Source organism: Pseudopipra pipra, chromosome 2 (assembly GCF_036250125.1).
Source record: "Pseudopipra pipra isolate bDixPip1 chromosome 2, bDixPip1.hap1, whole genome shotgun sequence".
In the NCBI taxonomy this organism is placed as follows: domain Eukaryota; kingdom Metazoa; phylum Chordata; class Aves; order Passeriformes; family Pipridae; genus Pseudopipra; species Pseudopipra pipra.
In genome coordinates this window covers 37,970,657-37,998,168 of record NC_087550.1, presented here as the reverse complement: position 1 = coordinate 37,998,168, position 27,512 = coordinate 37,970,657, and the positions used below count along the sequence as shown (strand labels likewise).

Sequence of the window (27,512 nt, the reverse complement as noted above, 5' to 3'; positions counted from 1 at the left end):
GAAAAAAATTTCTGACTTCAGGCACTTTTTATTAGGGTTTGTCTTAAGAAAAAAATTGAAGTGTTTGAATGATTGAAATTATTTGAGTAGAAGCTGGTTTATACTGTGGTATTTTACAGATGTATTTTAGAGCCTGAACTGTATCTTGCCTGGTGTTTTTTGGTTTGGTTTGGTTTGTTTTTTTTAAGGAATAAATATTTTATTAATTTTTTTCTAATAGTTTATCAGGTATTTGTATAAATTGAAGGCATGCTGGATTAACTATTTATTGTAGAGGAGGTTTTCAATTGAGTTTGTGTGCTCAAATCACACTGTGATTCTTAGAAAACTCTTTTACCTGTCCTTGTGCAGAGCAGCTCTGGCTGTTTGCAAATGCATGCAAGCAAGTAAACACAGGAGACTTGTTAAAGTGAAAGGCTTAAAGTGCTTGTTCTGTATTTCTGTTTTAAGTATGGTGGGAATGCTGTAAACTTCTACAGAGAACTTATGTGGCATTATGGAAGTAATTTGGTTAAGTGTTTGAATTATTGCTTGGCAAAGTAGAGTTATTTTAGCTCTGTGAATTCAATTCTAAATGTAATTAGCACTTCTTTGTAGCTTTCTAAAAATGTTATCTTAATGAAAACTAACTGATGTTACATGTCATGCAAGGGACACTTAAGATCCTTGCTAAGTGGAAACCATCAGTGTTTCCATAATGTCCAGTGTCTGTTTTCATTTAAAGTGAGATGTCTGGAAAACATGTGGTTGCAGAATTGTATCTTTTTCTTTCCCTTTTTCATAATGGGAAAAAAAGTGCATGATGCTTTTTGTTACAGAGAAAATGATCTTAAGTTCATTCTGTCTTCCTGAGTTTTTGGATTGTTTGCAACAATGGAAATAAGGTGAATTGTGCAAAATTTTTTTTCTGCTAGACTTGTGAAGTCTGAGTTTTGGTGAACTTGCCAGGTTGAATGACTTGGTTTACATACACTTGGGTTTCCATTAGCAACTAACTCCTCATCATAGTCTCATAGTGCCCACATTACCTTGATTACCTGCCATTTCACCAACCTGTCCTCACTTCTTCATTTCACCCTCTTCTTCAAAGTAAAAAATTAATAGCCCTGAGTTGCTCTGACCTATAAAAAATGTCATTAAGTACTGGTAATTGTGGTGTTTGCTTAGGAATGCTGTGGCTAAATAAAAGCTTAACATTTTAATGGTAGTACTTGCCCCTTTCATTTAACAGCTTGATGTGTTTGGATTTTTGAAGCAGAATCTATGATCTTATTATTTCACTGTCACAGAGAATAACTGATATTTTAAAGAACAAACCATATTGAAAGAATTGCCCTTAAATTAATCAGTCTTGGGACCATGCCTGTGAACTATGTACCAAAAAACCTACTACACTTTCACATTGTGTGCTACTGTTAATTTATATCAATATAATGAGTACAGAACTCTCAGCTCTCCTAGAGCTCATGGTTTTTAAAGCTGAGTTAATGTTCATGAATAAAAGAGTAAAGAGTGAAAAAAAAATAATTTGAAATAAATGAAAGACGGGCGTGTTCATATTCTAACATTTTGTATGTATGCTGCTATCATGTGCACGGCGAAGGCATAAGGTTGTTAGGCACTGAACTTGGGTGCAATAGCAGTTTGTCATCTAACCCCCTTACTCTCCGTAGGAAGATTCACACTCTTAAGATTAAGGCCCAGTTCTGTCTTGCTTGCTTTCAGTTTACCAAACTCTACCTTTCTGAAAGGAATCTGATCAAAACTGTGCATGTGAATTTCCACTTTAGTCTGTGGTGGGATAATGATGCTTTGAAGTCCTGATTTCATCATTTGCCTTAAGGATGAAACGCTTGCTAGAAGTGCCTTGTCTTCCCCTCAGCACCGAGAGTACAAGTACAGGGATCTCAAAATTCCTGTCATTCACCATGTGAAGCAGAGGAACAAATTTCCCAATAGGAGAGCAGCAGTGTGACTATATACTCACTACTACCACTGTCTAACACGTTTTTTTTGCTTTGTTTTGGGTTTGTTTGGTTGGGTTTGTTTTTTTTTTTTTAATTTTTTTTTGTTTTGTTGTGTTTTTTTTTTATTTTTAAATAAAGGTCCATGAAGGATTCTTGGAAAGTAAGATTGCTCCCATGAATGTTAGTGCCACTAGCAGTTCGTCTGAGAAGAGGAATATTGATTTACGAATATACATGCTGTGTTTCCTGCCATTCCTGGTCCTCCTGGTCTTTATTCGTGACCTTAAGAGCCTGTCCTTGCTTTCGTTGCTTGCCAATCTGTCCATGGCTGTCAGCCTGGTGATCATTTACCAGTATATTGTTAGAGTGAGTATAAAAAGTTGATTATCTGTTTTTTTCAGTTGGCAAGTTGTGTTTGTTGCATGTGGCAGTTGGTCTATGATAGATATACACTGACTGACAGTTTCTGAAAGGCAGCATTATCATGTAATTAATTGAGGCATCTTAATTTAAGGAGGTGCCTCAAAATCTGTGATATGCTCTAAATACAGACTTTTACAGTGCTTTTGAAAGAAAGAATAATATTGCTGCATTTAAGATAATAAAAATATATATTTTGGTGAGTGGGAAGTGGAAAATGGGGAGGAAGGCAATAAGAGATATTGATGAGGAGGCAGGAGAAGTTATGTAGAAAAAATTGGGGAAGATAGTAATTAATTACTCTGCAGGAACTCAGCTTGTAATAAAGATATTTTCTTTTAATGTCCCTCATGGTTATGAAGAATATCTGTGCAGTAAAGCAGATTAGAGAACTCAGAAGTTTGCAGAAAATTAAGCTTTATATGTGCACTTTCCCATGTGCTTTAATTGATGCTCCCTCATATACACCAGTGTGATACTTTAAATGTGAAATTTTTTCATGACAGTAGTAGAAACCTAGAATAAATATATCTGCAAGTGTCTGTGTGGGAAGGTGGCTATAAATGTGTGTAAAGGACTAAGTTTGGGAGGAAAACCAGGGATTATAAATAACAATGTCAACATTTACTGAGTTATCTTTCCTATAACATAATGCATCAATCAAAATTTTAGAGAGAACTAATGTACTGTTTTGCTTTGTTTTCTTCAGGATATAGTAGATCCTCGAAAACTGCCTCCAGTGGTCGGCTGGAAGAAATACCCACTGTTTTTTGGGACTGCAGTATTTGCTTTTGAAGGAATCGGTGTGGTAAGTGCTTTTTACTGACTCTTCAAAATCACTGGTTCTATGCTAGATGATGGGATACAGGCAATTTTACTCCTGTTGTTATTTTGTTGTTTTTATTGAAACACTAATCTCCCACATTGGTATGAAGAGGGTTAATTTGTCTGGTCAAAAAAGGCAAAAGTTGAGAACACAACATCCCCATCACAGGGGAATTTGGTGGATACTGACTAGTACTTGGACACTTAGCCCTTTCCCAAATTACAAGAATGCCTTTAGTTCCAAATAAATTGAGACAATACTGTAATAACTGGTATCATAATATGTTCTATGGTAGTATAGAACTAAGTTAATAATATGATTATATTGTAATTACAGTGATTCAGCTGCTCAGTTTTGTGTGATGAGTGTGTAAAAATAGAAGTGCATTCAGCATCCTTGTTTTCCTTTGGGGTCAGAAAGGACTAAGTGATTTACTAGAAATGTATTATTTTTCCTGCTTCAGACTTGTCTATAGATCTGACTTGATAGAGATGAGGGTGATAAGGAAAAGGATAGAAATTTCCAAATTTTTTTTTTGATTCGTGACCTTCTGACAATGAACTTCAAGTCCTCATTGTTTCCTGAAATATGTCAATTATATAGATTTATCACTCAGAAAATTGGGTTTTCAAAAGTGGTTCTTTTTCCGTCTCTTACTCAGTCAAACATCTCAAACCGGCAAAGTCTGCAGGTTAGTCAACCATTTTTGTTCCCTACGATATATTTTAAAATCTAGCTAAAGAGACTTCTGGGAATGGCAGGTCATAATGTCTTTAAATTGTTGGGAAATTACTCTATGTGCTTTGTTTGTTATATAATTACATACTTCAGCAAGTGTTACTGTATGCTTAAAACTGAAAAACAACCAACTGCTTCCTCTTCCCCCCTCAAAAAAAACAAACAAAAAACTCCACAAACTAAAGCAACCCCAAACTGAGATGCAATTAATCTGAAATGATTGTCTGTCATTGACATAACATAGGAGATTTTCAAGTCTGTTTTCTTTTCTCGAATTGTCAGCTTTGACTTAGATTATTTTACCTCGATGCTGTGTTATCAGTGGCAGAAGAGCTGAATAGGCAAACCTTTTAACTCTTATTGTAGTGCAAAAGAGTGTTTTCAAAGTGTTCTCCACTGTTTCTCAGGTGTGAACTGACAGATTCGGAGCTTTAGCTACCCTATATCTGACTGTGTCTGGATATCTTTCATTTCGTCATCCAGAACTTTCATTATAAGAAATCAGCTGTTTGTCTGAGATTATTTGATGCCTATGGATCTTGGGCAAAAAAACCCATGCTCAATGAAACAGACAGATTAGACTATGCAAGGTAGTTATGTAGTCTGTCTGTGACGGATTTCACTTACTGTGTGTGTTATGTACAGTAGGTCTGATACACGTCCCAGTTGTATTTGATTTGCCCATGTGCTGTGTAGCACACAGGTGTCTATTTGTAGCCAGGGAATCCCAAATGAGAGTCCTGTGAGCCTCAGGAAAGTGGGGAAGGCTTATCATTTGGTAGCAGTAGTTTATTGAATTATAGGTAGGGAATTGATTTATGGTAATTATTTTATGGCACATTAGATCCCTCCTTAAATTTACATCAGCAGCAGACTTCCGAAACTTCTGAAGAACTGCCCAGAGCATTTGCTTGATTGAATCCCTGGTTGTTACTAATGACATCTTTAGAACTCTTGATTTTTTTTCTTTTATTCAAGAGAGTTCATTCTATTTGTACCTTTAAAGCACAAAAATACTGCTGTTTACAAACTAACTAAATGTTTATGTTCATTATGGTTTGATACACATTGTATGTGTGTGTTTACATTACACAGGACCATTAGAAAAACATGGCTACCTTTACAAATTAAAATTAGTGTAGAGTGAAAATCTAGATCTTAATGTTTCTTCCTTAAATGCAGAATGATATTAAGATGTCTCTGCTTCTCAGGGATATTTTGGACATGCAGAATATTTGTTGTGCATGCTTATGCTCTGCTTGCAGGCATCATAGAGAAGATTTGAAGAAAAATATTATTTTATGGGTTTGGATAATCAGAACTAAACAAAGTTGTTGAAGCATGAAATAAAAAAAGATGAGTGAAGTAAAGCAAGACAGACATTTCCTCTTTACATAATTAATATTTCATACAATTCTTGGTGATTGATTTAATTGATAACTAGTTATTACAGCTCCGTAAGTTACCATCATAGACCTGTTGTATGTAGCTAATGTGTGACAACTTGTTACCCTGTGTCTTATTTGTTGTCATTCCTAGATCTGTGGTTAAGTTGTTCTGGTAAGGAAAAAAAAAACCCCGCCATTTAATTAGATTGGCTCGTTAGTCTACTTTCTCTGACTGCAGGCACTCAAAATGAATTCTTATAATCTTGGTCTTGTAGTTAGAGACTTGATTTTAGATTTTGTTCTGGAATGTCCTGCAAATAACACATATTATTGGGAAGCTGTCTGATCATGGCATTATGAACAGAAACCTTAAGGTCTTAATTTTATCAGAAGAGGATTATAATTGATTAATTTTATGCAGTAGATTGGCCTGAAGCAGTTTGAGGTCTCATTTTTCCCATTCCTTGATTCTGAACATGCATTATGCTAATTCTCATCTGAGAGCTGCCAGATTATTGGATGTTATGAAAAGGGACAGTAAATGAAATTCTGAATTTTTTGGGCTGGTTTAGTCATCTAAAGCAGAACCTGACGAGAGAGGATAAGTTCCCTCAGTGTGGGTTTTTTACCGCCATTGTTATGTTTAAAATAGTCTTTCCTGCTAAGAGTATTTAATGATGAACAACTCAAGTAGAAGAATAAATGATCTATAAAGACACGGTACAAAGCAAGGCGCTTGAGCCATAGCAGTTGGGAAGATTTATTTTCAAAGATACATAATTGATTTTGGTTTTATTAGCAGAAGAGAGGGTAATGTTGCCAGAAGGCAAGTGGCAGTTCATAATGCATGTTCAGTGTGGAAACATGTCTGTCTGGTTTCTTTGAAGCAAATAACAGGGGAAATACTCTAGCACAGATCTTTTTTCCATCCCATTGTTCCAAAAAGCTTCTTATATATGGATCTTTTTCCTTTTAGTTTAGCACTTGTCATCACTTCAAATATGACTATAGTTCATTAGTAACTAATAAAATTAGTGAGACTAATAAAACAGAGGAGACTAAAGTCCTGTTCAGTCTAGGGAACATGTTTTGGGAAGCTGCAATGATTCAGCAGATTCGTAGTAAAATTTTCTTCTTGATCTTCTGAGACTATGTTTCTCTTATAGATGGTGACTGTATGAACATGGGTTTTGGTTAAACTCTGTCATTAGCTTAGGACTGATTAGCTGTCCCTGTATAATAAGGAAATCAGCAGTATGGAAGCAATTTGGAATATTGTTGCTTTAAGTATCGTTGATCCCTAGATAAATAAACTTTAAGAACCTCAAGTTTACTGATTTGAGTCTGTAGTAACTCAAAGGAGGAAAATTCTTTAAAATTGAAATATAGAATCTCAAAGAAACCAAGGCAGTGCCTAGAAACTAGTACTTGTGAAATACTAAAAGCTAGTTAAACATTTCATCAGCCAGTGTTATAAAACTGTTTTGAGATATTTTTCATTAAAATAAAAGCAATTGATATAATGAATTGATGATATTATGATGATGAATTGAGCTGTTCATGTCTGCCTATGAGATCAGTCTAAACTCTTGTTTGATGGCAGATTTGAACAATTTTGTCATTTTGCTAAAGTCCAGGCAAGTTGTTTGCTTATTGCTACAACTGCTGGAATAAGGAATAAGGTTAGTGCTATCAAAGAGCTGATTAATGTTAATTCATGCTAAACTCTGAGTGATACTTGTAACAGGATTAAAGAGTTCTACAGTCGGTTTCTTGTGCTATTTATTTCTTTGCTCCCTTTTTGAGTTGTCTGTAAAAATGGGGTTACTGCACATTGGTAAAAGGTTCCTGCTGCAAATTGTGAATGTCTTGGCAGCTGGGTGGTAGTCATTACTGTGTGAAAAGAGGACAAGTTGGCAGCAGGGGCACCCAGTGATCCCTTGATACTGAGTTAGCAAACAGCAGCTGAAAGCTCAGTACTGTCAGTCTGGTGGTTATCATTCACAGTGTTGAGAACTGTTTTGGAATTCCAACACTTTTAAGATTGTAAGATCATCAGGGTGACCTTGTGAAAATCATATGGACTTCTGACATCAGTTCAGTTTGTGGAACAGTGGTGGCAACAGAAGTGCAGTACTCTAAAATGGATACAACAAACCGCTTAAGATACTTGGGTTTTTTTAAGCTTTAAAGTGAAGATTTTGGTTCAGAAGGCAGTATGTTGATTAGGAGATGGAGAAAATGTATGTTTAGCCCTGAGTGGACCTTTTTGAATACAGGACTCTGCTGGGAATGAGAGGTTCTGTGGCTGCTTCTTTCCCTCTGTGCTTTCACTTCTCTCTGGCTATGGGTTCTCTGTGCCAGATGATGCTGCCTGGCAGATTGTGGGGCTGGTGTTCAGGCCACAGAATAGAGTACCAACACTACTTACTGAACACAGGAGCTGCAGGTGATGGAATGCAGTGAATGTGTCTTTCATGGAACACGTAACGTTATTTTGTAAGAACCATGTTCGAGTTCCTCTTTCATATTCCAAAGGTGAGTAGGCCTGGTTTTATAACGAATGTGAAACTTTTGTTACTGAACTAAAAGTAACTTCAGACTGAGTGTGCCCTTAATGTAGTTAAGCCTCTTGAACACACTTTTTAGAAGTGTAAAACCAAAGCCTTCAGGCTTGAATCTGTCTGTAGTATTACCATGTGGAGGTAATAGTTTTGCATAATGTTGTGCTTATGTAATAGCAGTTACACTCAGTAAATATTTTGCAGCAAAAGTCTGACTAGCTTTTCTGTCCTAGATTTAAAAAAATCAAATCCAAATGTGGAAGTCATATTTTATAATAAGCTTCAGAGGGGAGGAGGATGAAATAGATTCATAACATTTACACAGGAAATATGATTTTCCTTCTCCATTACATATAAATATGCTAAGTTAACTACTGTTTGTACAATTGAGTATGACTTTTTTTTCCCCCTGTACTGCAGTACTGTTGAGTACTGCAGACAGATTAGCTTAGTGAAGAGAAAACATTACTTTCCAACATTAATTTCAGGTTTGGAAAATAAGAGTTCTTATATTTTAGCCTATTACTTGAAAATGTCTATTCAGACTGCTTTTGAACTTGGATATCAGAGCTTTGCAGTAGAAGATATGGTGGTATTTGTATACCAAAAGACAGGCTCTGGAATCACATTAGGCAGCAGCTAACCAATTCCAGAAGATTTAAAAAGAGAAAACTAAGTGGATTATAATTTTAAAATGTCATTATTTGGATTTTGAAAGTAATGCAGATGAGCTTGTTAGGCCTGTGGCTTTGAGATAAAAGCCTCTCATTGTTAAAAACTCTTTTGCCAGATTAATATTATCCTTTAAAAAATAAAAAAAGAAACCCAATGGCAGGCTTCTGTAGTCCTTAAGACCAGACTGGATTTGATAGAAGCAGACATTTAACAGGTAACATGACATTATCTAAATTTTCTTGGCCTATCATCTACTTGAACCAGGATGTATCATTTCATTAGTGTTCTTTTGAGATGATGCAAAGGCTTGTATCCTCAAAATGTGAAAGGTGGGAGTTTTCTGAGGATATTCCTGTACTTGGACAAGCAAGTGTAGGTGACTGGATTTCATGACTGTGGGAGATGACTTTATCAAATTAAATATTCCTTACCAATATCCTGCACTTCCTGATTATGGAGAAAATTACTTTCACCCTGGAGAACCACTTGTTTGTGCATATTCTACGTTTAGTACTTCCTGTTTTAGTGGCAAATCTTAATAACACAAGCAGAAGAATCTAGAGTATAACTTTCTTTCAGGCAGCATCCCATCCCTTATTCTTGCAACATCCACAAGTTTCTTTTTCCTTAGAAAAGCTATGATACACATGCATTTTCACAAATAGGACAACAAAGGCATTTAAGTTTACTGCTTACTCGCCTGAAACATTTCTTAATCATTATGTGGTTTGTGACTTTGAGAAAGAGAGCAAAGGGCAAGAGTGACTGCCAAGCTGTTGTGTTCTGCCTTGCCAGCCTGTGGCAGTTGGGTTTTGGGGTCTGAGACTTGGCTTCAGTGAGGCACAGAAGCTAATTCTTTTGAGATGTTACCCTGTCTTAAATGGAAAACTTGTCTGTCTTAAGTATACATGGAGTAGAGGCAGAGTGAGGCATGTACTGTTTATGCTAATATTACATATAATTAAGAAGCAGAGTTATAAAATCACAGAATCAAAGAATATGCTGAGTTTGAAGGGACCCACAAGTATCATCAAGTCCAGCCCTTAGCCTTGCACACGACCATCCCCAAGAGCCACACCATGTGCCTGAGAGAGTATTGTCCAAACGCTTCTTGGTCTCTGTCAGGCTTGGTGCTGTGACCACTTCCCTGGGGAGCCTGTTTCAGCACCCAGCCACCTTCTGGGTAAAGAAAAAATATCCTAATCCTAAACCTAATCCTCTCCTGACACAACTTCAGGCCATTCCCTTGAGTCCTGTCACTGGTCACCACAGAGAAGAGATTAATGCCTGCCCCTCCTCTTCCCCTCATAAGGAAGTTGTAGACTGCAATGAGATCTCGCCTCAGTCTCCTCTTCTTCAGTCTGAACAAACCAAGTGACCTCAACCGTACCTCACACAGCTCCCCCTCCAGGTCCTTCACCATCTTCGTTGCCCTTCTTTGGACACTCTATAATAGCTTAATATGTTTCTTATATTGTGATGCCCAAAACTGCACACAATATTCAAGGTGAGGCCACACCAGAGCAGAGCAGAGTGGGACAATCACCTCCCTCGACCAGCTGGCGATGCTTTGCCTGATGCCCCCCAGGACATGGTTGGCCCTCCTGGCTGCCGAGCACTGATGACTCATAATCAACTTGCCGTTGACCTGAAATTGTTTGTAGTTTATTCTGCTTTTTTGGAGTCAGAATTTTTGTTCCCCTGGCCCATCATTCTGTAATTCTTCTAAACAGCTGCTATGCTTGTAATGGTCTGAGGCAAGATTTCCTTTCTGATATATTCTGACTGAGTACTTCTCTAGAGTGTATGGAATTGTCTAAGTAATATGGAAATATGAGTCTTCAGTATGTCACAAACCTTTTGAATATAGCTCTGAAGATGCAGGAACATTAGTAACTTTTCTTGGTGAGAGCAGCTAGCTAGAATAAAGACTTGCATCCTTGGTTTTAGATTTTCATATCTACCATTTAATTGGCAGCATCTTTACCATCTATAATAGATTCTATGCAACCTTTTCAGTGACAAAGGTAGCATTGCAGCGTATGTGCATATGTGTGTCTAAACATAACAATAAATTAAGTTCTGGTTTACCTCTTAAATATTTTGCCAACATATTTATTTTTTAATTTAAGTCTACTGTAAGTCATAGAATAATTTACATTTACTGGATCAAGCATGATGGAGACAGTGGAAAAATAATTATTTTATGGCTGAAAATACTAATTTTTAACTCTTGAGCCAGAAGGAGTCCAGAAATACATGATCATATACTATACCTTTATTTATTATTGCAGTAGATTGAAACATACCCTCCAGCAACATTTGTGTTTCTAAGTAATATTTTCTTTTAGCACTTAACTGGTAGAAATTTTGAGAGAAGCGTAATTTATAGTGGACATATTAGAATATAGTATTGTATAGTCTGTAGGCTGAGTAATATTTTCTATTGACATATCTTTTGCTGGATAAAATTGCATACTATTTTAAAGGGCAGCAAAGCAAATAACACTTCAGTGATTTTGACAGGACAAATACTTAAAAAGTATTAGTGACTGAAAAAAGATGCTGCTTTTTCATTTTCAGTTTGCATTGGAGAGGAGTATTTTTGATTTCATGCACGAATAAAGTCAAATAAGACATGATAGTACACAAACTTGCAGAGCTTCTGTTAAATTTCAGAGGAAGCTAAAGATTAACGAAATGTCACAATAAAGTGATAAACAGGCTCTTAAGCATAAAAAGGGAAAAAGAAAAAAGAACCTCTGTAGAAAATGTGAGGTTTAGATGACAAGCGAAGTAGGATTATACAATTCCTGCAAGCATTGTTAAATCAAGGCCATCAGAAGAGGCAAATAGAATGGGTTTTGATTTTTTGGGTATATGAGTAGTTCTTTTTCCTGGTGAAACAGGTAGGAAGCTGCTTTGCTGGAATCTGAGGAGATCGATTTTTGGAGAGATTGAAATTGCTCAGCAGATTTCAGAAGGTAGTGTTCTGTAGTGAGAACTTGTCTTCTGGATTTATTTATTTCATATAAAACTTTTACTATAAAAATTGATGTATGGTCACCATTTGACTTGCATCTTTCCTTGAATAATAGTAGTTGCCTTTTTATTTGCAGTCATGAGAGAACTGTTATGGAAAATTAGATTGTTTATTGTACGTCTTCCAAACGGTGATGTTCTGTATCTTCCTAAAGAGAGTGAGCTTTAAAAACATATCCAAAAGTGCATAAAAGCCTGTTGCTTACAATATCGCATGAGACTTTTTCTGTGCAGTGCAAGAGGACATGAACAAGGACAGGCAAGCAAAGCATAGCAATGTAATATTGATGTATGTTATGATTATTATTTTACTTGGAGAAACCATACTTCTGCTGTAGACAGTCCCCTGGTACATTGTATGGTTGTAAATCCACCTTTCAGTGAACAGATGAATTCATTGGTACCTTCTGCAGACAAGAAGGAATGAGCCAGGCCTGGGCTCCATTGGTTTGCTGAGGATTTAATATTTTGTCTTTGGAGGTTAGATAGTAGAATTTATGTTTACATACTTTGAATACCTTCAGTATCAACTTTCGCAGCTTTTTTGCTTTGACTGAATAGAGCTTTATCTTGTTGCTGTAGGACATGATTATAGATGGATTTTTTTCCCATGAGTAAATTGATAAATATATTGGGTTTAATTTTCCAAAATTCTTGAGTTGTCTCTAGCTTAAACTAATAAAATCTTTTGTATAGCTGTCTCTTCTGCCTGAAATATATCTTTTAAAAGTGGCAGGGATGGAGGATTGCTTCATTCTTGCCATTTTAGTGGTATTTCCTGAGAAAGGGAAAGATAACCATATGTATTTGAACACTAAGTGTGTCTGCTGTTAAATTATCCATTACAAGATTGGCCATGAGAATTAAATCACAGTTTACCTGATTACCTGCAGGTTGAATTCTCTTGTGAGTTTTTTTTTTGCTTCAGTCATATAAAACATACAGTAGAGATTTCTAATCAGTATTAGGCAGTCCCCTGCAGCTTAGTTGCAGAAAAGACTGAGTGTAGCAGGATATTCAAGGCAAGGGATGGGGAGACAGTGGTATTATTGGGGATGTTTATACCTACTTCATGGAGCTTGAGATGAAAGGGAAAACAGTTTGCATAATGGATGATAGCATATTAGCCAGGTTATTTCAAAGATTCAGTTGTGCTTCCTTGCCAGTAAATGATGGGTACTTTTGAATTTGTTTGTGGATGAAAGCAAGATGGATTATGCTTGTTTTGTAATTTTAAGAAACCAAAGGTTGATTGTAACTAAGTGAACCAAGTATTAAGTTTCAAGGAAGATAATGGTAGTGACATGTGCAAATGTCTCAAAAATTATAGGAAAAGCTCTGCAAAGCAAGTAACGGAGAAAAATGATAGAGAATTTATTCAGTGAGGAGGGAAAAGAATGATAGAAAATGAGAAATTATGAAAAGGATAGGTTTTGTCTAAAATACCTGATTTCATATGTATTTGGGGCTATGACAGGGACTAGTGTGAAATGAGGGAGAAAGCTTGAAGGAAGCAGAGCATGGAAATAAGAAGCATGAGAGTGACACATTTAAAAAAAAAAGGTTAAAAAAATAATATTTGAAACTCTGAATCTCAGCTCATCTTCCAGTTCTCTTGCCTGCATCATTCTACCTCCAGAGACCTTGCTTGGGATGGAAGACTATTCCCCGAAGTTTCCCCTGACCTTAGTATCTCCCATCACTAGGTTGTGCAGTGGTTGTGTATGTACTTATAGATCTGAAGAGTGTGGGAGGTATTGGACTAGATGAATGATACTGCCTGTTGTAGCAGAAATGGGTGTTTGAACAAGCACAGAGCAACAGCGAAGCCTTAGTGTGTCATACTGAGTTGATGCAATATCCCTTTTGAGAGGTGTTATGATGCAATATTGGACAGAGAGAAAGAATCAGAGGTGTGAATGTTTTTTTTTCCAAAGCTATTCAGTTGTCTAGGTAAGGTGTTACCTTTTTAAGAAAATAATTTAAAAGAATTGAAGAGTGAAATTAATTTCTGGCTCTAGAAAAAAGGGCAAGAAAGCATGTTCAGCTTCAGTGTTCCAGAAGGGAAGTAATCAAACCAAAACTAAAAAGCATTTGTGAAAAGAACCTTATATCTTTTACATTCAGATAAAATGTTAAGTTTTCTGAAGTCATCACAAGAATGATTGTGCAGGGACTGGAAAGAAATTTTACGTGAAAATCTATCCAGCCGCTGCCCAACAGTGACAGTGTCAGAACAAGCACTGGCTCACACCATATCTCCTGTCAGCCCCTGTCTCCTTGTGAACACTTCACTAATCCTTTGGGTCCTGATGGAATTTAGCAGCTTAGGGAGCAGAGAGTTTGTGTAATATACAATATATATAAATATACAGTGTATATAAATTGATTGTTACTTGGCTTCATGTTAATTCAGCGAGGTGCAGAACTTTTCATCTTGTCTGGAATAGGTGATACTGAATACTGTATAAAACATGGCTCAAATTCTTCACATAATTACTTTGGGCATCAGTTCTACCAAGGGAAGCACCTCCTGCAGTGACAGCACCTGTCTTGTAATGTCTACTGCTATGCAGAGAGAGTACCTGAATCTGGGAAGGCTTGTGCTGAGGCTGGGAAGGGACACTCTTGCTTGTACTGAGTGATGCAGGAAAGGCTACATTAGCATCCTCATCTGTTCACTCTGGAGGCAGATCTAGTGTTGATAATAATTCAAAGATAAGCAGGGATAAATTAGTATCTTTAAATATAATTTCAAGATCTAAATATGTTAATGTGTCTCACTAGTGATATTATCCTATATATTTTTAGTGTGTCTTTTCCTTAAATTCAGAATAAATGAAGGTTGTAATGTTAAAATGAGGTTGGTGATATGAGAACACACATTTAGATGAGTAAGTTTTATTCTTACCTACTCATTAGTGTGCAGGAAATGATATTGTGTTTAATGACTAAACTTGGTTTAATGGTTAGTTAAAAAACGAGAGTTAGTACGCTTAAGAAAATTGTCCAATAATGGTTTAAAATTGTTTTTTAATTTTCTTTTAATAAAGTCTTTTTTTTCTTGGAGAAATGCAAGTGCTCAAATTGACTACGTTGAAATGCTAATAAAAAATCGCGGTATAGCTAGAAATTAAAAAAAAATTGAATGCTTCCTTTGGAGTCAAAACACATTGAACATAGTATGTGTCACTGGCTCTTTATTTTCATTTATGAACTAAGTTCATAGATAGACAATTGTATGATAATCTTGTCAGCCTGTAAAAAGAAGTTTGTTAAAATGTAAAAAGATTAAAAAGGCAGATATCCTGTTTGGAGTCTGTTATATGCCACTCAACCAGGATAAAGAGGTAGATGAAATATTCTATAAGCAGCTGGGAGAAGTCTCATGGTCACTGGCCCCTGTTCTCATGGGGGATTTCAACTTATCAGATGTCTGTTGGAAATACAAAATAGCAGACAAGAAACTGTCTAGGAGGTTCCTGGAGTGTGTGAAAGAGAACTTTCTGGCACAGCTGGTGAGTGAGCCAACCAGGGGAGGTGCCTGCTGGACCTGCTGTTTGTGAACTGAGAAGGACTGGTGATGTGACGATTGGAGGCCATGGTGATCAGGACAGGGGGATCGAGTCCACCCTCAGCAAGTTCACAGATGACACTGAGCTGGGTGGGAGTGTTGATCTGCTGGAGGGTAGGAAGGCTTTGCAGAGGGATCTGGACAGGCTGGATCAATGGGCTGAGGCCAGCTGTATGAGGTTCAACAAGGCCAAGTACCGGGTCGTGCATTTGGGTCACAACAACCCAGGCAGTGCTACAGGCTGGGAAGTGGTGCTGGAAGCTGCCCAGTGGGAAAGAACCTGGGGGTGCTGGTCAACAAGGGGTGAACATGAGCCAGCAGTGTGGCCAGGTGGCCAAGAAGGCCAATGGCACCCTGGCCTGTGTCAGCAATAGTGTGGCCAGCAGGACCAGGGCAGTGATCATCCCCCCTGTACTTGGCACTGGTGAGGCCACACCTTGAATCCTGTGTTTGGTTTTGGGCCCGACACAACAAGAAAGACGTTGAGGTGCTGGAGCATGTCCAGAGAAGGGCAGTGGAGCTGGGGAAGGGTGTGGAGCACAAGTCTTATGAAAACCATCTGAGGTAGCTGGGGCTGGTTAGCCTGGAAAAAGAGAAGCTCAAGGGAGACCTTCTGGCTCTCTACAACTACCTGAAAGGAGGTTGTAAGCAGGTGGGGGTCAGCCTCTGCTCCAAGGTAATAAGGGTCAGGACAAGGGGAAGCAGTCTCAAGTTGATCCAGGGGAGTTTTGGATTGGATATTAGGACAAATTTCTTCACAAGAAGGGTTGTCAAGCACTGAAACAGGTTTCCCATGGAAGTGGTGGAGTCACCATCCCTGGAGATATTGAAAAGACGTGCAAATGTGGCACCTGGGGACATGGTTTAATGGTGGACTTGGCAGCAGTGGGTAAATGCTTGGACTGGTAAAAAGTCTATCCCTGTCTTTCTTATAGACCCCCTATAAGTATTGAAGGGCTGCAATAAGGACACCCTGGAACCTCTCTCAGCCTGTCTTTGTAGGAGAGGTGCTCCATCCATCTGATCATTTTTGTGGCCCTCTTCTGGACCTGTTCCAACAGGTCCATTATAATGAACATTCTTATAGTCTTTGAGTTTAGCTCCCTCTGACTGTGAAACCACAGGAAATTTTTTCCCCTATTAATTAGTCACTTACTTTTGTAAGTTCAGAGATGCAGGCAGTCTCAAGGATCCCTTTCTGGCCAGCAGTCATGGTGGAAAAACGTGAGATTTTTTCCATGATCAGCATGTGTATCTGAGTTCACAGTCCTCCTTCTGCTAAGAGTGTATGAAATTAATACTGGAGACTCTGGAAATGAAACCTGTGGGCCAGTGAGCTTACTAAGAGACTCCTGGTATCTGCTGGGTGAGCAGTTGCCATTACAGCTCTGCAGAGATAATGTAGCTTGGAATAAGATCTTAGAGTAGCACTTCATGCTTGTTAAGGTTCCCAGAAGCTGTAAAACATGGCAGAACTTATGCAGAAAATATATTCCGTTTATAATAACCAGAGAATTAACAGATACATGCTGAATGAGTTTCTGTTACTGGTTCAGACTCAAATGCTGTCTGTTAGTAGGAAGTCAAGAATGGGAGAACTCCAATGTAGGAAAAAATTGCTGTTAATTTTCATCCTCACTGCTCTTAATAAAGCGGTGTATTAAAACCGTCTAATTGCAACTGAGGACAAAAGAATCTGAGGTGTGCTCTGCTCTAACTGGCAGTTGTTGATGTTAAATATCAAAAGATGGCTTGATAAGCACTACATAGGGACAGAGGCTTAATTAATTCAGAGAAATCAGCAAGTTTTGTCTGTGTCACACTGAAGTAATACTTGTAGCCTCATATTTCCTTTTGTATTTTTCCTGCTGCTCATCAGTCATTTAAAAATAGATTTAATTTTTGAAACTCTTCTTGGTTTAAATTTTGCATTCCCCACCAGATCAAGTTACAGTCCAAGCTCAGATTTTTTTTCTGGAGGAAAAACATCAGCAGTGGAGGCTCCAAATTATGTAAAGAAGTTACAATGTATAATGTATTTTAATTGAATAGGAATGAAAATTGCCTCTAAATGTGCACTTTTTAAGGGACCTCTTTGTTCTCAAGTGTAAAATTACTTCTTTGGGATTTCTAATGTAGGAGAAATAGAATAATATGGGATGGATTGGCAGTAGTGATACTCAGTGATAAGTCAGGAAGTGAATGTCAGTGAGTGACTAGGAGGAAAGGAATGATTGCCCTATAGAAAATAATATGCTAGTAATCCAAATATATAAATTTATTTGCTAATTAGTGAATGAAATATCCTTTTTTTCATAACTCACATTGCTTAAATTGAATAGTAGATATTGAGTAATGTAAAAGGCAATTTTGTGTGAGAAACAGGAGCTTTTACAGGGCAAACCTGTTGCACTGAGACTGTTTTGTCTGTATTAGATTAACGTAGGTGCTAACTAGAGATGACAAGCTTGTTTAATTAACAGTGCTGTGCTGTTAATCAAATATAACCAGCATGTCTACTGAAAGACAGGCTGAACTGGGGACTTTATTCCACTGACTGTATTGACTAGATCTTCATTACCTAACTTCATTATAGAAGCTTAGATGTTTTATTTAGATGTAACTATATTAGGTGTTTTAATCTTGAACTATGTCCCATATTGAGTATCTGAGTGTACAGTTCTCTGAAAGAGATAGGGAAGGTATGGTTATCTAGGAGCATGCATGTACCTTCAGCTTGTGTTTAATGATGTAATAGGATCTGCTAATGCTGATGAAATTCAAGCTGGAAAGAACAGCATGTGAACCTGTTACTTGGTTTTACTGCCTTACCTAGAAATTTTATCTGGGTGCCTAAAAACTTAGGTTGGAACTTACTAAGTGTATTTTCCTGAATGTTATATAGTACCTGTGAAAGGCAGTCTCTCCAGCAAACTTCATGTAGTAATGGTTGCAACATCTCTGTCTTCACTTTGAAGTGATGGCAAGCCCAGCAAGGTAGATTGATTATAGTTCTGGCACAAGGCACGTACACTATGTTTAGAGAAAGCAGTGCTTAGTGTGCCTGGGCTGCCCTATTTCTTGTCAGAAAAATAAAAAAGAGTGTGGGACTGTGTTCTGGTTGTCATGGGCTCAAGGTTCCCTGCTGAGAGAGCTGAGGCTGAGTGCTGAGCATGAGCTTGGGTGTCAGTAGGTTTGTCTGTGATGGGATACTGACAATGCAGGCATACCTAACAGAAGTAGGAGAAATATCCTTGGATTCTGAACAATTCTGTTACAAAAAAATTCATGTTACTCATATTGCCTACGTGTTTGCATCTGGACACCATAAGTTTCTCTTGACAGTTTTTCTAACCTATAAATATTGCTTTATATTCCCACACTGATGCTGTTTTTCAACCAAGATAAGTGCTTTTCAGTAATTGAACGTTTCTGTTGGGTACCTAAAACACTGTGACTGTTCAGGCTGTAAAACATTATTGTAGAATAATCTTATTTATTTATAAAACCAGCAAAATTTTGGAAATTGGCTTTGAAATAGGGGAGAAAAGTAGTTTTAGGACATAAAATGTAATTGATTCTCCCTCTATTTCCAGGTACTGCCGTTGGAAAACAGAATGAAGGACACAACACGTTTCCCACAGGCGTTGAACATTGGGATGGGAATAGTCATGACCTTGTATATCTCACTAGCCACTCTGGGATATCTGCGGTTTGGGGATGAAGTCAAAGGCAGCATAACTTTAAACCTGCCACAAGATAAATGGTAAGTGTGTATGTGACTTAAAAGCAGTAATCTAGAAGGCGTGAATATTGCAAAGATTATTCCGTGCCTCAGTGCTGTCAGGCTTATAATTAATAGATGTTCAGACTTATAATGTATGTACTGTGTCTGTGCCTTCTACATTAGAGCCATGGTCCTAGCCAGCAATTTCTTGCATATTAAAAGGACTTGAATATGGAGACAGATCAATGATCTTTATTATAAATTATTCCATCTCTAGCAGAAGCTAGTTCCTGGACTGTTCAAGGGGAGAATATGCAGTTTGCAACCAACTATAACACAGTTCTGAAAACAGCTACTTTTACCTTGGATATCCTGGTAATATCGTGCCCTTTTTTAGTGTAATCACTGAGTTTAGCAGGTAAAACAACTGGGATGTAAGACACCAAAGCTGAATGGATTTGTAGTTCAAGTGCAAGTTCATGGATAACATATAATAATGGCTTCCTATCAGTAAAGTGAAGCTTACGCTTGCCAGTGTCTCAAGGATATTATAATTTTTCTTTAGCTTTTTTTTTTATGCTGTGAGAGCTCCACATGTCACATGCTAAAGAAGCACTGAAGACAATTTCAGCTGGTGCACTGTTAGTTCTGTATCTGTCTATGGATGGATATATATATACTGTAACTATTAATTTAAAGATAACTCTAAATTTTTTTAGTACTTTTATGTCTGATGGGCCTAAAATTAGACATATCAGCAGTGCACAAGTATTAAAACTGAAAAGTATTTTAATGTTTTCATTCTAATCAAATAATGCGTTACAGGTTATGTGCTTGCATCTACTTGTTCAATGTCTGTTGTGGCAGCTTATTGAAGTAGTGAAATCTCAAATTATGTGGGGAAAAAAACCCCTGCTTTAATGAACTGAGTGCTGACTCAATTTTTACTCTTTGAAAAAGAGGAGAACATGTGTAAAGAAAGTTCTTAATTTTTAGGTGTTACTTTTTCACTTTTTCTTCCTTTTCATTCCTTGGAGTCAGTATGAACCATACATTTTTAATATTTTTGTTTAATTGCCTGTCTGATTCCAGTGTTTAATACATGAAAGTATAATAAAATGGGTCTTGAAGGATGAATTTTTTTTGATTGCTAGAATTTTCATCTGTTTCTTGTTTACTTGTTTTGTTTTTATACTACTGTTGTAAAAACTGAGATTTGTCCCTCAGGTTTTTTCCATTTTATGGGAAGTTTTTTTGGTTTGAGCTTTGGGGGGTTTTGTTTTCCTGTTTTACCTGTGGTTCTGGTTTTTGGAGATATTGCTCACAATATATATTTGTATTCTTTCGTTGTACATAGATACATGAGAAGTTTAGCAAGACCAAGTGCAAGGCAGGGCAATCGCAGGCATAAATACAAGCTGGTCAGAGAATGGATTGAGACTAGCCCTAGGGAGAAAGTCTAGAGGGTGTTTATGGAGAAAAAGCTGAACATGACCTGGCAATGTGTGCTCACAGCCCAGAAAGCCAGCTGTGAACTGGGCTGCCCCAAAAGCAGTGTGTCTTGCAGGTTGAGGGAGGTGATCCTCCCCTTCTACGCTGCTCTTGTGAGACCCCACCAGGAGTGCTGCATCCAGCTCTGGGGTCCTCAGCACAAGAAAGATACTGACCTGTTGGAATAAGACCAGAGGGGAACCTAAAATAATCACAGGGCTGGAGCACCTCTCCTATGACATGCTGAGGAAGCTGGGGCTGTTCAGTCTGGAGAAGGCACTAGGGAGACCTTGGACCACCTTCCAGTACCTGAAGGGGGCTTACAAGGGCGCTGGAGAGCGACATTTTGCAAGGGCATGTAGTGATAAGACAAGGAGAAATGGCTTTAAATTAAAGGAGGGCAGGTTTAGATTAGATATTAGGAAGAAATTATTTGTTATAAGGGTGGTGAGATACTGGAAGAGGTTGCCCAGAGAAGCTGTGGATTCCCCATCCCTGGAGGTGTTGACGACCAGGCTGGATGGGACTCTGAGTAACATGATCTAGTGGAAGGTGACCCTACCCATGGCAGGGGGGTTGGAAGTAGATAATCTTTGAGGATCCTTCCAATCCAAACCATTCTCTAATTCTGTGACATTAGAAAAACCCAGGAATATACAAATGTTTAATGCATCCATTCTGTCTGTGTGATGCATCTGAAAGGGAAAATACTTCTATTTCAAATATTACATGGCAGTGCTTGTTGTTTGTAAGATTAGTGAAAAGTTTGTTTTAAATGGTAGCTCTGGGTTTATTTGTGCCTTAAGAGAAGTGCTCTTAAAAAAGCAGGAGCGAGAGAGGAATGTGGAATAAGGTAACATTGCTACCCACTGTCGCTTTTTATTGCACTCGTGCAAGCAACACGATGAACTTTACTCTGCATCCCTGATGTCTAACAGAGCTATTCATATATGAGTTTTCAAGTAGCTCTTGGCTACAGTGCAGATGTGATGATGATGTTTATCCTGATAGCTTTGCAGGACTAATGCATAGAAAGAGATAATAAAAGAGATGGAAACTGGTGCTCTAAAGGGTAGAAAATTGGCATTTTAAGTGTAATAACCTCAAAGCTACTCAGGGCACATATCTACAGTTAACAAAGTCATCTGTTTTTGTCTTACCCTGGATAGTACCCCAGAGCAGCAAACAAAATTTGGAGAAGCAGCTCATGGGTGCACCCAGGGGTTGTGATGTACGATGCTGTTGCTGTGCCGTACTGTGGGTCTACCTAATACAATACTGAGGGGCAAGAGGTTGCAATCACTGTGCTAACAAAACAAATTTCCAGTGAACAGTATTTTGGTATTTGGTCCTCACATAAAAAGCCATTAAGTTGCCAGTTTGTACTAGAGAAATGCAAGGAGCAGGGGAGGTTTTTATAAGAAGATGGTCATGCAAAAGAACCCGGAATGTACCTAAGCAGTGAGACTTGGCTTATGTGTTTCATTCCAGCTGGACAACCCCTGCTTAAAAATAAGCCTTTCCTGGTAAAGAAAGTTAAATTAGAATTCTGCTGCTTTCTGAGTTTTGTTTGATGTCCTTGCAGATGAGTTGACTGGAAGGCATGCACAGGCCCTAGACTGGTTAAGTGCTTAAGTTTAATTTAAATAGAAGACTGCTCATGTTCTTAAAATTGTCCTGCTAGATTAGTGCTTTTGGAGGAACCACTTAGTGCAGTTCTAGTTTAGATGCTGTTTGATAGTACAAATTATCACTCAGCATAATATATTACTTAGAATATGTTGAAAATGGACTTTAAGAGTAGTTTTCAGCTTGTTTTTGCTGATCTTTTACAACTCTTTTCTGGAATAAAAGAATTCTGCTTTATTTCATAAGTAGCATTTCTATTTTACATACAATTAGCTGCTTGGAATCTTAGTAATTATTGTCATGTGACCATCAGTTTGAACCAAGTCCTGCAGTATTTGCAAATGTAGATTATGGAAAATTGTGCTTTAGTACTTGGTAGCGTCCTTGGTTCGGGTCTCATAAAATCATAGAATGGTTTGGGTTGGAGAGGACCTTTAAAGATCATGTGTTCCAACTGCCCTGCTGTGAGCAGAGACATCTTTCACAAGACCAGGTTGCTCCAAGCTCTGTCCAACCTGGCCTTGAATGCTTCCAGGGATGGGGCATCCACAGCTTCTCTGGGCAACCTGTGCCCGTGGCTCACCACTCTCATTGCAAAAATTTTCTTCTTTGCCCATGGTTAGTTTCTCGTCTTCTTGAGGCTGAATATGAAGGTTCTTTTCACCACCTGTTCTTTGTTAAGGCATCAGTGAGTCTTTGTGCAACAGTTCCCTGACAGTGAATCCCAAAGGTTAACTACCATACAAACACTATAGTATATTGAAGTTCAACGAGGCTTTACATGGTACTAGTTAAAATGAAAGCTTAGTGTAATTAATTCCCATATTGGTTCTAACTGTATTGTTATGCAAGTTTTGTTACAGTACTTGCCAATGTTTCTACCCTTAAAAGAGGTACAATGAAATGTCAAATGGAGAATTGAAAAGAGGTTTAGCACATATGATTTACATTTTTATTAAAAGGTAGCCTAAGAAGCTGTCTTTATCTGGTTGGAGTATAATATTAAATTACTAGTAAAATCACCTCAATAATATAAAAATTGTTTTCTAATTTGGAAGGTTTTAATCCTAGTAGATCTATAGAAAATTAGTTAGTGTAAGGGACACACTCACTTTGAACAACTGTGTATTTAAAGTTTTGAATCCTGTTTTTGAGTATCTTTTAAAAATTGTTTTTGTAAAGGTTTGGGATGGTCTGAAGCCTGAGGATTAGAGGTGAATTGTGGGTAGCAGGTCAGTTTTTCTATTTTTAATTGGCTAAAATCCATCTAAGCTTCTGGAATAAGGACAGTCATGCAGAGTTGATAGAAAAGTGACTCTTTTTTCCTTGAAATTTCTAAAAAGAAGTGTGTCACCAAAGCTGTGGCTTCTAAACTAGCTACACCATTATGTCACCACAGAAATTGATATAATAGTTTTTTTATCCATTTGAATATGCCTTTGGGGCTTCACTGAGTTGTGTACAGTGATGGTCAAACCTTTGTTACAGATATTCTAGAACCCATTAGTCAAAATTTATTTTTAGTTGAAGCATATTTTTCTTTTTTCCCTCATATCATAGAATGTATATATATATAAAATGTATATATACATACATATATATAAAATAATTACTTCTGTGTATTTGTTCATCTAAAAAAACCCCCCTTATTGGTTTGTTAGCAGTCTTTTAGTATCATAAAAAATGGAAAACTTGATGACCTAGCTTGTAGCTGTGAGATGAGAAACACCTAAGACTGAGCTGAAAGGGCTATTCAAGTTCACCAGCGGTTCACCACTCCAGTGTTCAAAACCATTATTGACTGTGTGTTCAACACATCCTTCAGAATGTTGAAGGAAGGATGATGGAGGCATCCTGTTGTGGTGGTGAAGATCTGAACTGTATGGATACAAATTTTGCCATGTTGTGCCATTTGGCCACAGGACAAGGGGCCAAAAGCAGTAGTGGCTGGACTTTATTTACTTGTACAGATACAGACTGTGACACTCAAAGAGGGGTCACTTTGAGTGACCCCTGCCAGGCTTTGAGAGATACAGAGATGAAGATCCTACTTGTTCTTTCCCTACCCTTGCTTCTGTTTTTTCTTTTCTTACGTATGCATGTTGCCTTTGCTTCAGTTCAATCTCTCTTTAAGGACTGAAGCAAAAAAGAAAAATGTTGTTTATGAGAAATATTCCCTTGCTCATTTGTGAACACACAATACCCCATGGCAAATGAACCAAACCCTTACCCAAAGTTTTAATAATGTCCTTAGTTGCATTCTTAGAAAGAAAATCATGTGAAGAGACTCATAATTTCTATCAGTTGACTGCAAGCAGACCTATGACAAATGCTTGTAGTTTATACAGCATGGATTTAAACTGCATCTAAATTTAAAACTGTTGGTAGTGTGAATAATTCTTTGTCACTTGTTTACTCAGCCACACGTAGCAGTGATAAGGGTGTCTGCACTTCCCGTTTCTTGAAGATTTACTCTAGTTGGCTTATCTTCTGCAATTTCTTAGGCCATTGTAATGTAACATTTGTGTTTGCTGGGGGAAAAATATATTTTTCACATATATATATATTTAGGCTTAGTGCCATTGGCAAGCTGATTTTTTTATGAAGAGTTTACAACTTACGTGAATGTGTGTAAATGTTTCCAATAGGTTATATCAGTCCGTAAAAATGCTGTACTCCTTTGGGATTTTTGTGACCTATTCGATTCAATTCTATGTCCCTGCGGAGATTCTCATTCCAGTTGTCACTTCCAGAGTGAAGCAGAAGTGGAAGTTACTCAGTGAGCTTGTGGTGAGAGCACTATTAGTCTGCTCAACCTGTAAGTATGTGCAGAACATCCATAAAAAATCTTGCTGTTACATTTTGTTGGGACTTGCTTATTTAAACATATGTTTTGTTGTTTATTTTTCCAGAGGCTAGCAATCCTGAAATTTTGCTTCAACAATTCACTATATTTTGACTTACATGAACAAAGGAATCTAATGCTGTATTTGTATTTTAACCACACTTTTATAGGTGTGACAAATTATTTGACAACCATATCTTTTGCCAGTAATACCCTAAAGCTGCCAACTTGAACTTTTATTTGAAAAAAAATTTTTTTTAAGTGAGGCACACATTGCTGATACATGTCAATGTTTATCTATTGATCTGCAGTACCTGCTTGTCATGTAGAAATCCTTTCTCTGTTTTGTTGATCTGAGGATGAAGCCTAAAGGTGTGTTGGTCTGTATCCATTAAATTGCACTGACAAACATGGATGCCTGGTCACAAGAGTTCATGAAGGGAGACTTATTTTGGGTGATAATGCTCCAAAGTAGTTTTACGTCTCTGTCCTCACTGCCTTTTACTCCTGTTGTTTCTCTTGCTTGTCCCCTAATCTTTCCATCCCTCCAATAAGCTCACTGAGATATCACAGATGCTAGTAGAAGTCAGCAGTGCTCATGGAATGGTGAGTATGGTCTCATCTAGGAATCGATACTTCTGAAGATAATAAACTGTGGAGGAAGTTAACTCTGTCTTTACAGCTCCCACCTGAAGTGCTTGAATAACATAGGATGCTTTTCTAAAGGATGTTATAAAAAAATTGCTTCTAGTACAAAGTTGACCTCTCCACCATGTGTACTGAAACGAGCTGTTATTACCTTAAAAACAATCAAAACTGCTAAACAAGCAAAAAAATGCTAAACCTTGTTTTTTAGGGAAAATGTTGATTAAAGAGAAGAGTTTTGGTTTGTTGTCTCAGTTCTCTTGGTGAATGCTGACCAGTAGCTCATGTGCTGGATGACAGCTAAGAATTGTTGTCCAAGAAAACTTGAACATCTAGTGAGACCTTCTTAAGGTCAAGCCAGTTGAGAAAATCTGGCTTGTTTTTCTATCAGTGCGATTTAATTGCTACAGTAAGCAAAGGCAAATACCATCAATCTAATAAATTGCTGCTCTGAAAATACATCTGCTATGTGGAATTGAAAAAAACCAACAAACAAACCCCAAAGGTTTTCTTGAGTAATGAAGTGCATATCTCCTGAAGCACCATATAATCTGTGTTCCGCTTCAAGTGATCAAGGTGTTAAGATTTTAGATTGAAGATATATAAATGGCTCCTGTAATACCTGTGAGTCATCTATATCAGAATGCTTCAAGGTCCAAAATGCTTTTTTATTGTCTCTCTGAGAGGTCATTAGTAAGATCTCCAGTCCTCACTGCACCTTCAACTTCCACTCACTCTCTATTGCCCTTTATGTGCCCCTTATCACCTGCCCTGGTAATGGTATCACAACAGATTTGAAAAGCTAAGAATCTTGTAGATCCAAACTCTTGTTTACAGCCAGAGGTTTTAAGAGTTTATCGGTGAAAGATATTTTCATGTATGTGTGTAATGAGAAGAGCCAGTGGTGAATAGGCTTAAAGGCACATTTCCCTGTTGGACTTAGGAAAATTATAAATGACTTCATGATATTCAGCCATAGTATTTTGTGGGGTTTTTGGCCTTTTTAATTACTGAGTAGCCTGGAAAGAGAAAACTGGGGAAGTCTCCAAGAAAAGAAAGTAGAAAAACAAAGAAAATTTGTTATATATATGTAAAGATATATTTATATAAAATATACAGCTATCTATATAAAGATATAACATTAGAATCCTACATATTTGTTTCTTTGAAAAAAATGTGTAATAAAATTGGACCTGTTTTATACCATTGAAACTTACCTGTGATATGAATCTCTAAAATGGACCTGCTGAAGTGCTACAGATTACTGGGATACTTGAGGATTGTTTGCTGCAAGACACAGAAAAGTAAAATTAAAAGTGTGCTCTTAAATGTTGGATATTTGCCAGGCTGTTCTGTGATATATTTTTCCTAGTTGTTGTTTCAGGATTTTTTCAAGGGGTTTCTACAAATTGTATGTATACAGTATCTATAATACCTTTTCACCAACATTTGTATAAGCTCCCATGCTTACATTCACCTTCTCTTCATCATTTTTCATCAAAGCACTGGTTTTATACAAAATTGATTTAAATAGCTTCACTTTTCACTTAGCCTTCACTTTGTCTAAGTGCAGAACACAGTTCCTAAAATGATTCAGAAAGCATTTCTTTAATGGAAAGTAAAAATCCAAAACCTTTTCAATTGAATTTTAGAAATTAAGTGGTTTTGATATTGGTGACGGAATATGTTGTAATGTCTGGACCATTCAGAGGTCATACACTGATTAAAGGGACTCTGCTTGCTTGAAAATAATTCTCTGCGAATAGAAGCTTCAGCTGTGTTGCTATTAATGCATTAGCTTTTTAAGAGAAGACTTGAAAAACCAGTTATTACTGATTTTTTGGGCTTTTGCATTACTCAAATTATGTAATGATTTTATTGTTACAGTGTATACGAAACTTTGTTGGGAAAAAGCCTTCAGGCTTGAGACTGAGAGGAATGTACCCATCCCTTGGGAAGTTCATGTTTGGGCTGAGTGGTT

At 37.4% G+C, this 27,512-nt stretch overlaps 1 protein-coding gene across 3 annotated transcripts in view; it reads left to right on the top strand.

The window, feature by feature from the left end:
• SLC36A4 (solute carrier family 36 member 4) overlaps nucleotides 1–27,512 on the top strand; it is a 92,379-nt gene that overhangs the window by 20,071 nt on the left and 44,796 nt on the right. For 2 of the 3 annotated variants that reach the window (XM_064645049.1, XM_064645048.1), the window contains exons 7-10: nucleotides 2,106–2,333; nucleotides 3,097–3,195; nucleotides 18,791–18,960; nucleotides 24,690–24,859. In XM_064645049.1, coding sequence (XP_064501119.1) covers nucleotides 2,106–2,333; nucleotides 3,097–3,195; nucleotides 18,791–18,960; nucleotides 24,690–24,859 — 667 coding nt within the window. The remainder of the gene's footprint in view (nucleotides 1–2,105; nucleotides 2,334–3,096; nucleotides 3,196–18,790; nucleotides 18,961–24,689; nucleotides 24,860–27,512) is intronic. The other variant, XM_064645050.1, reaches the window with a different exon arrangement.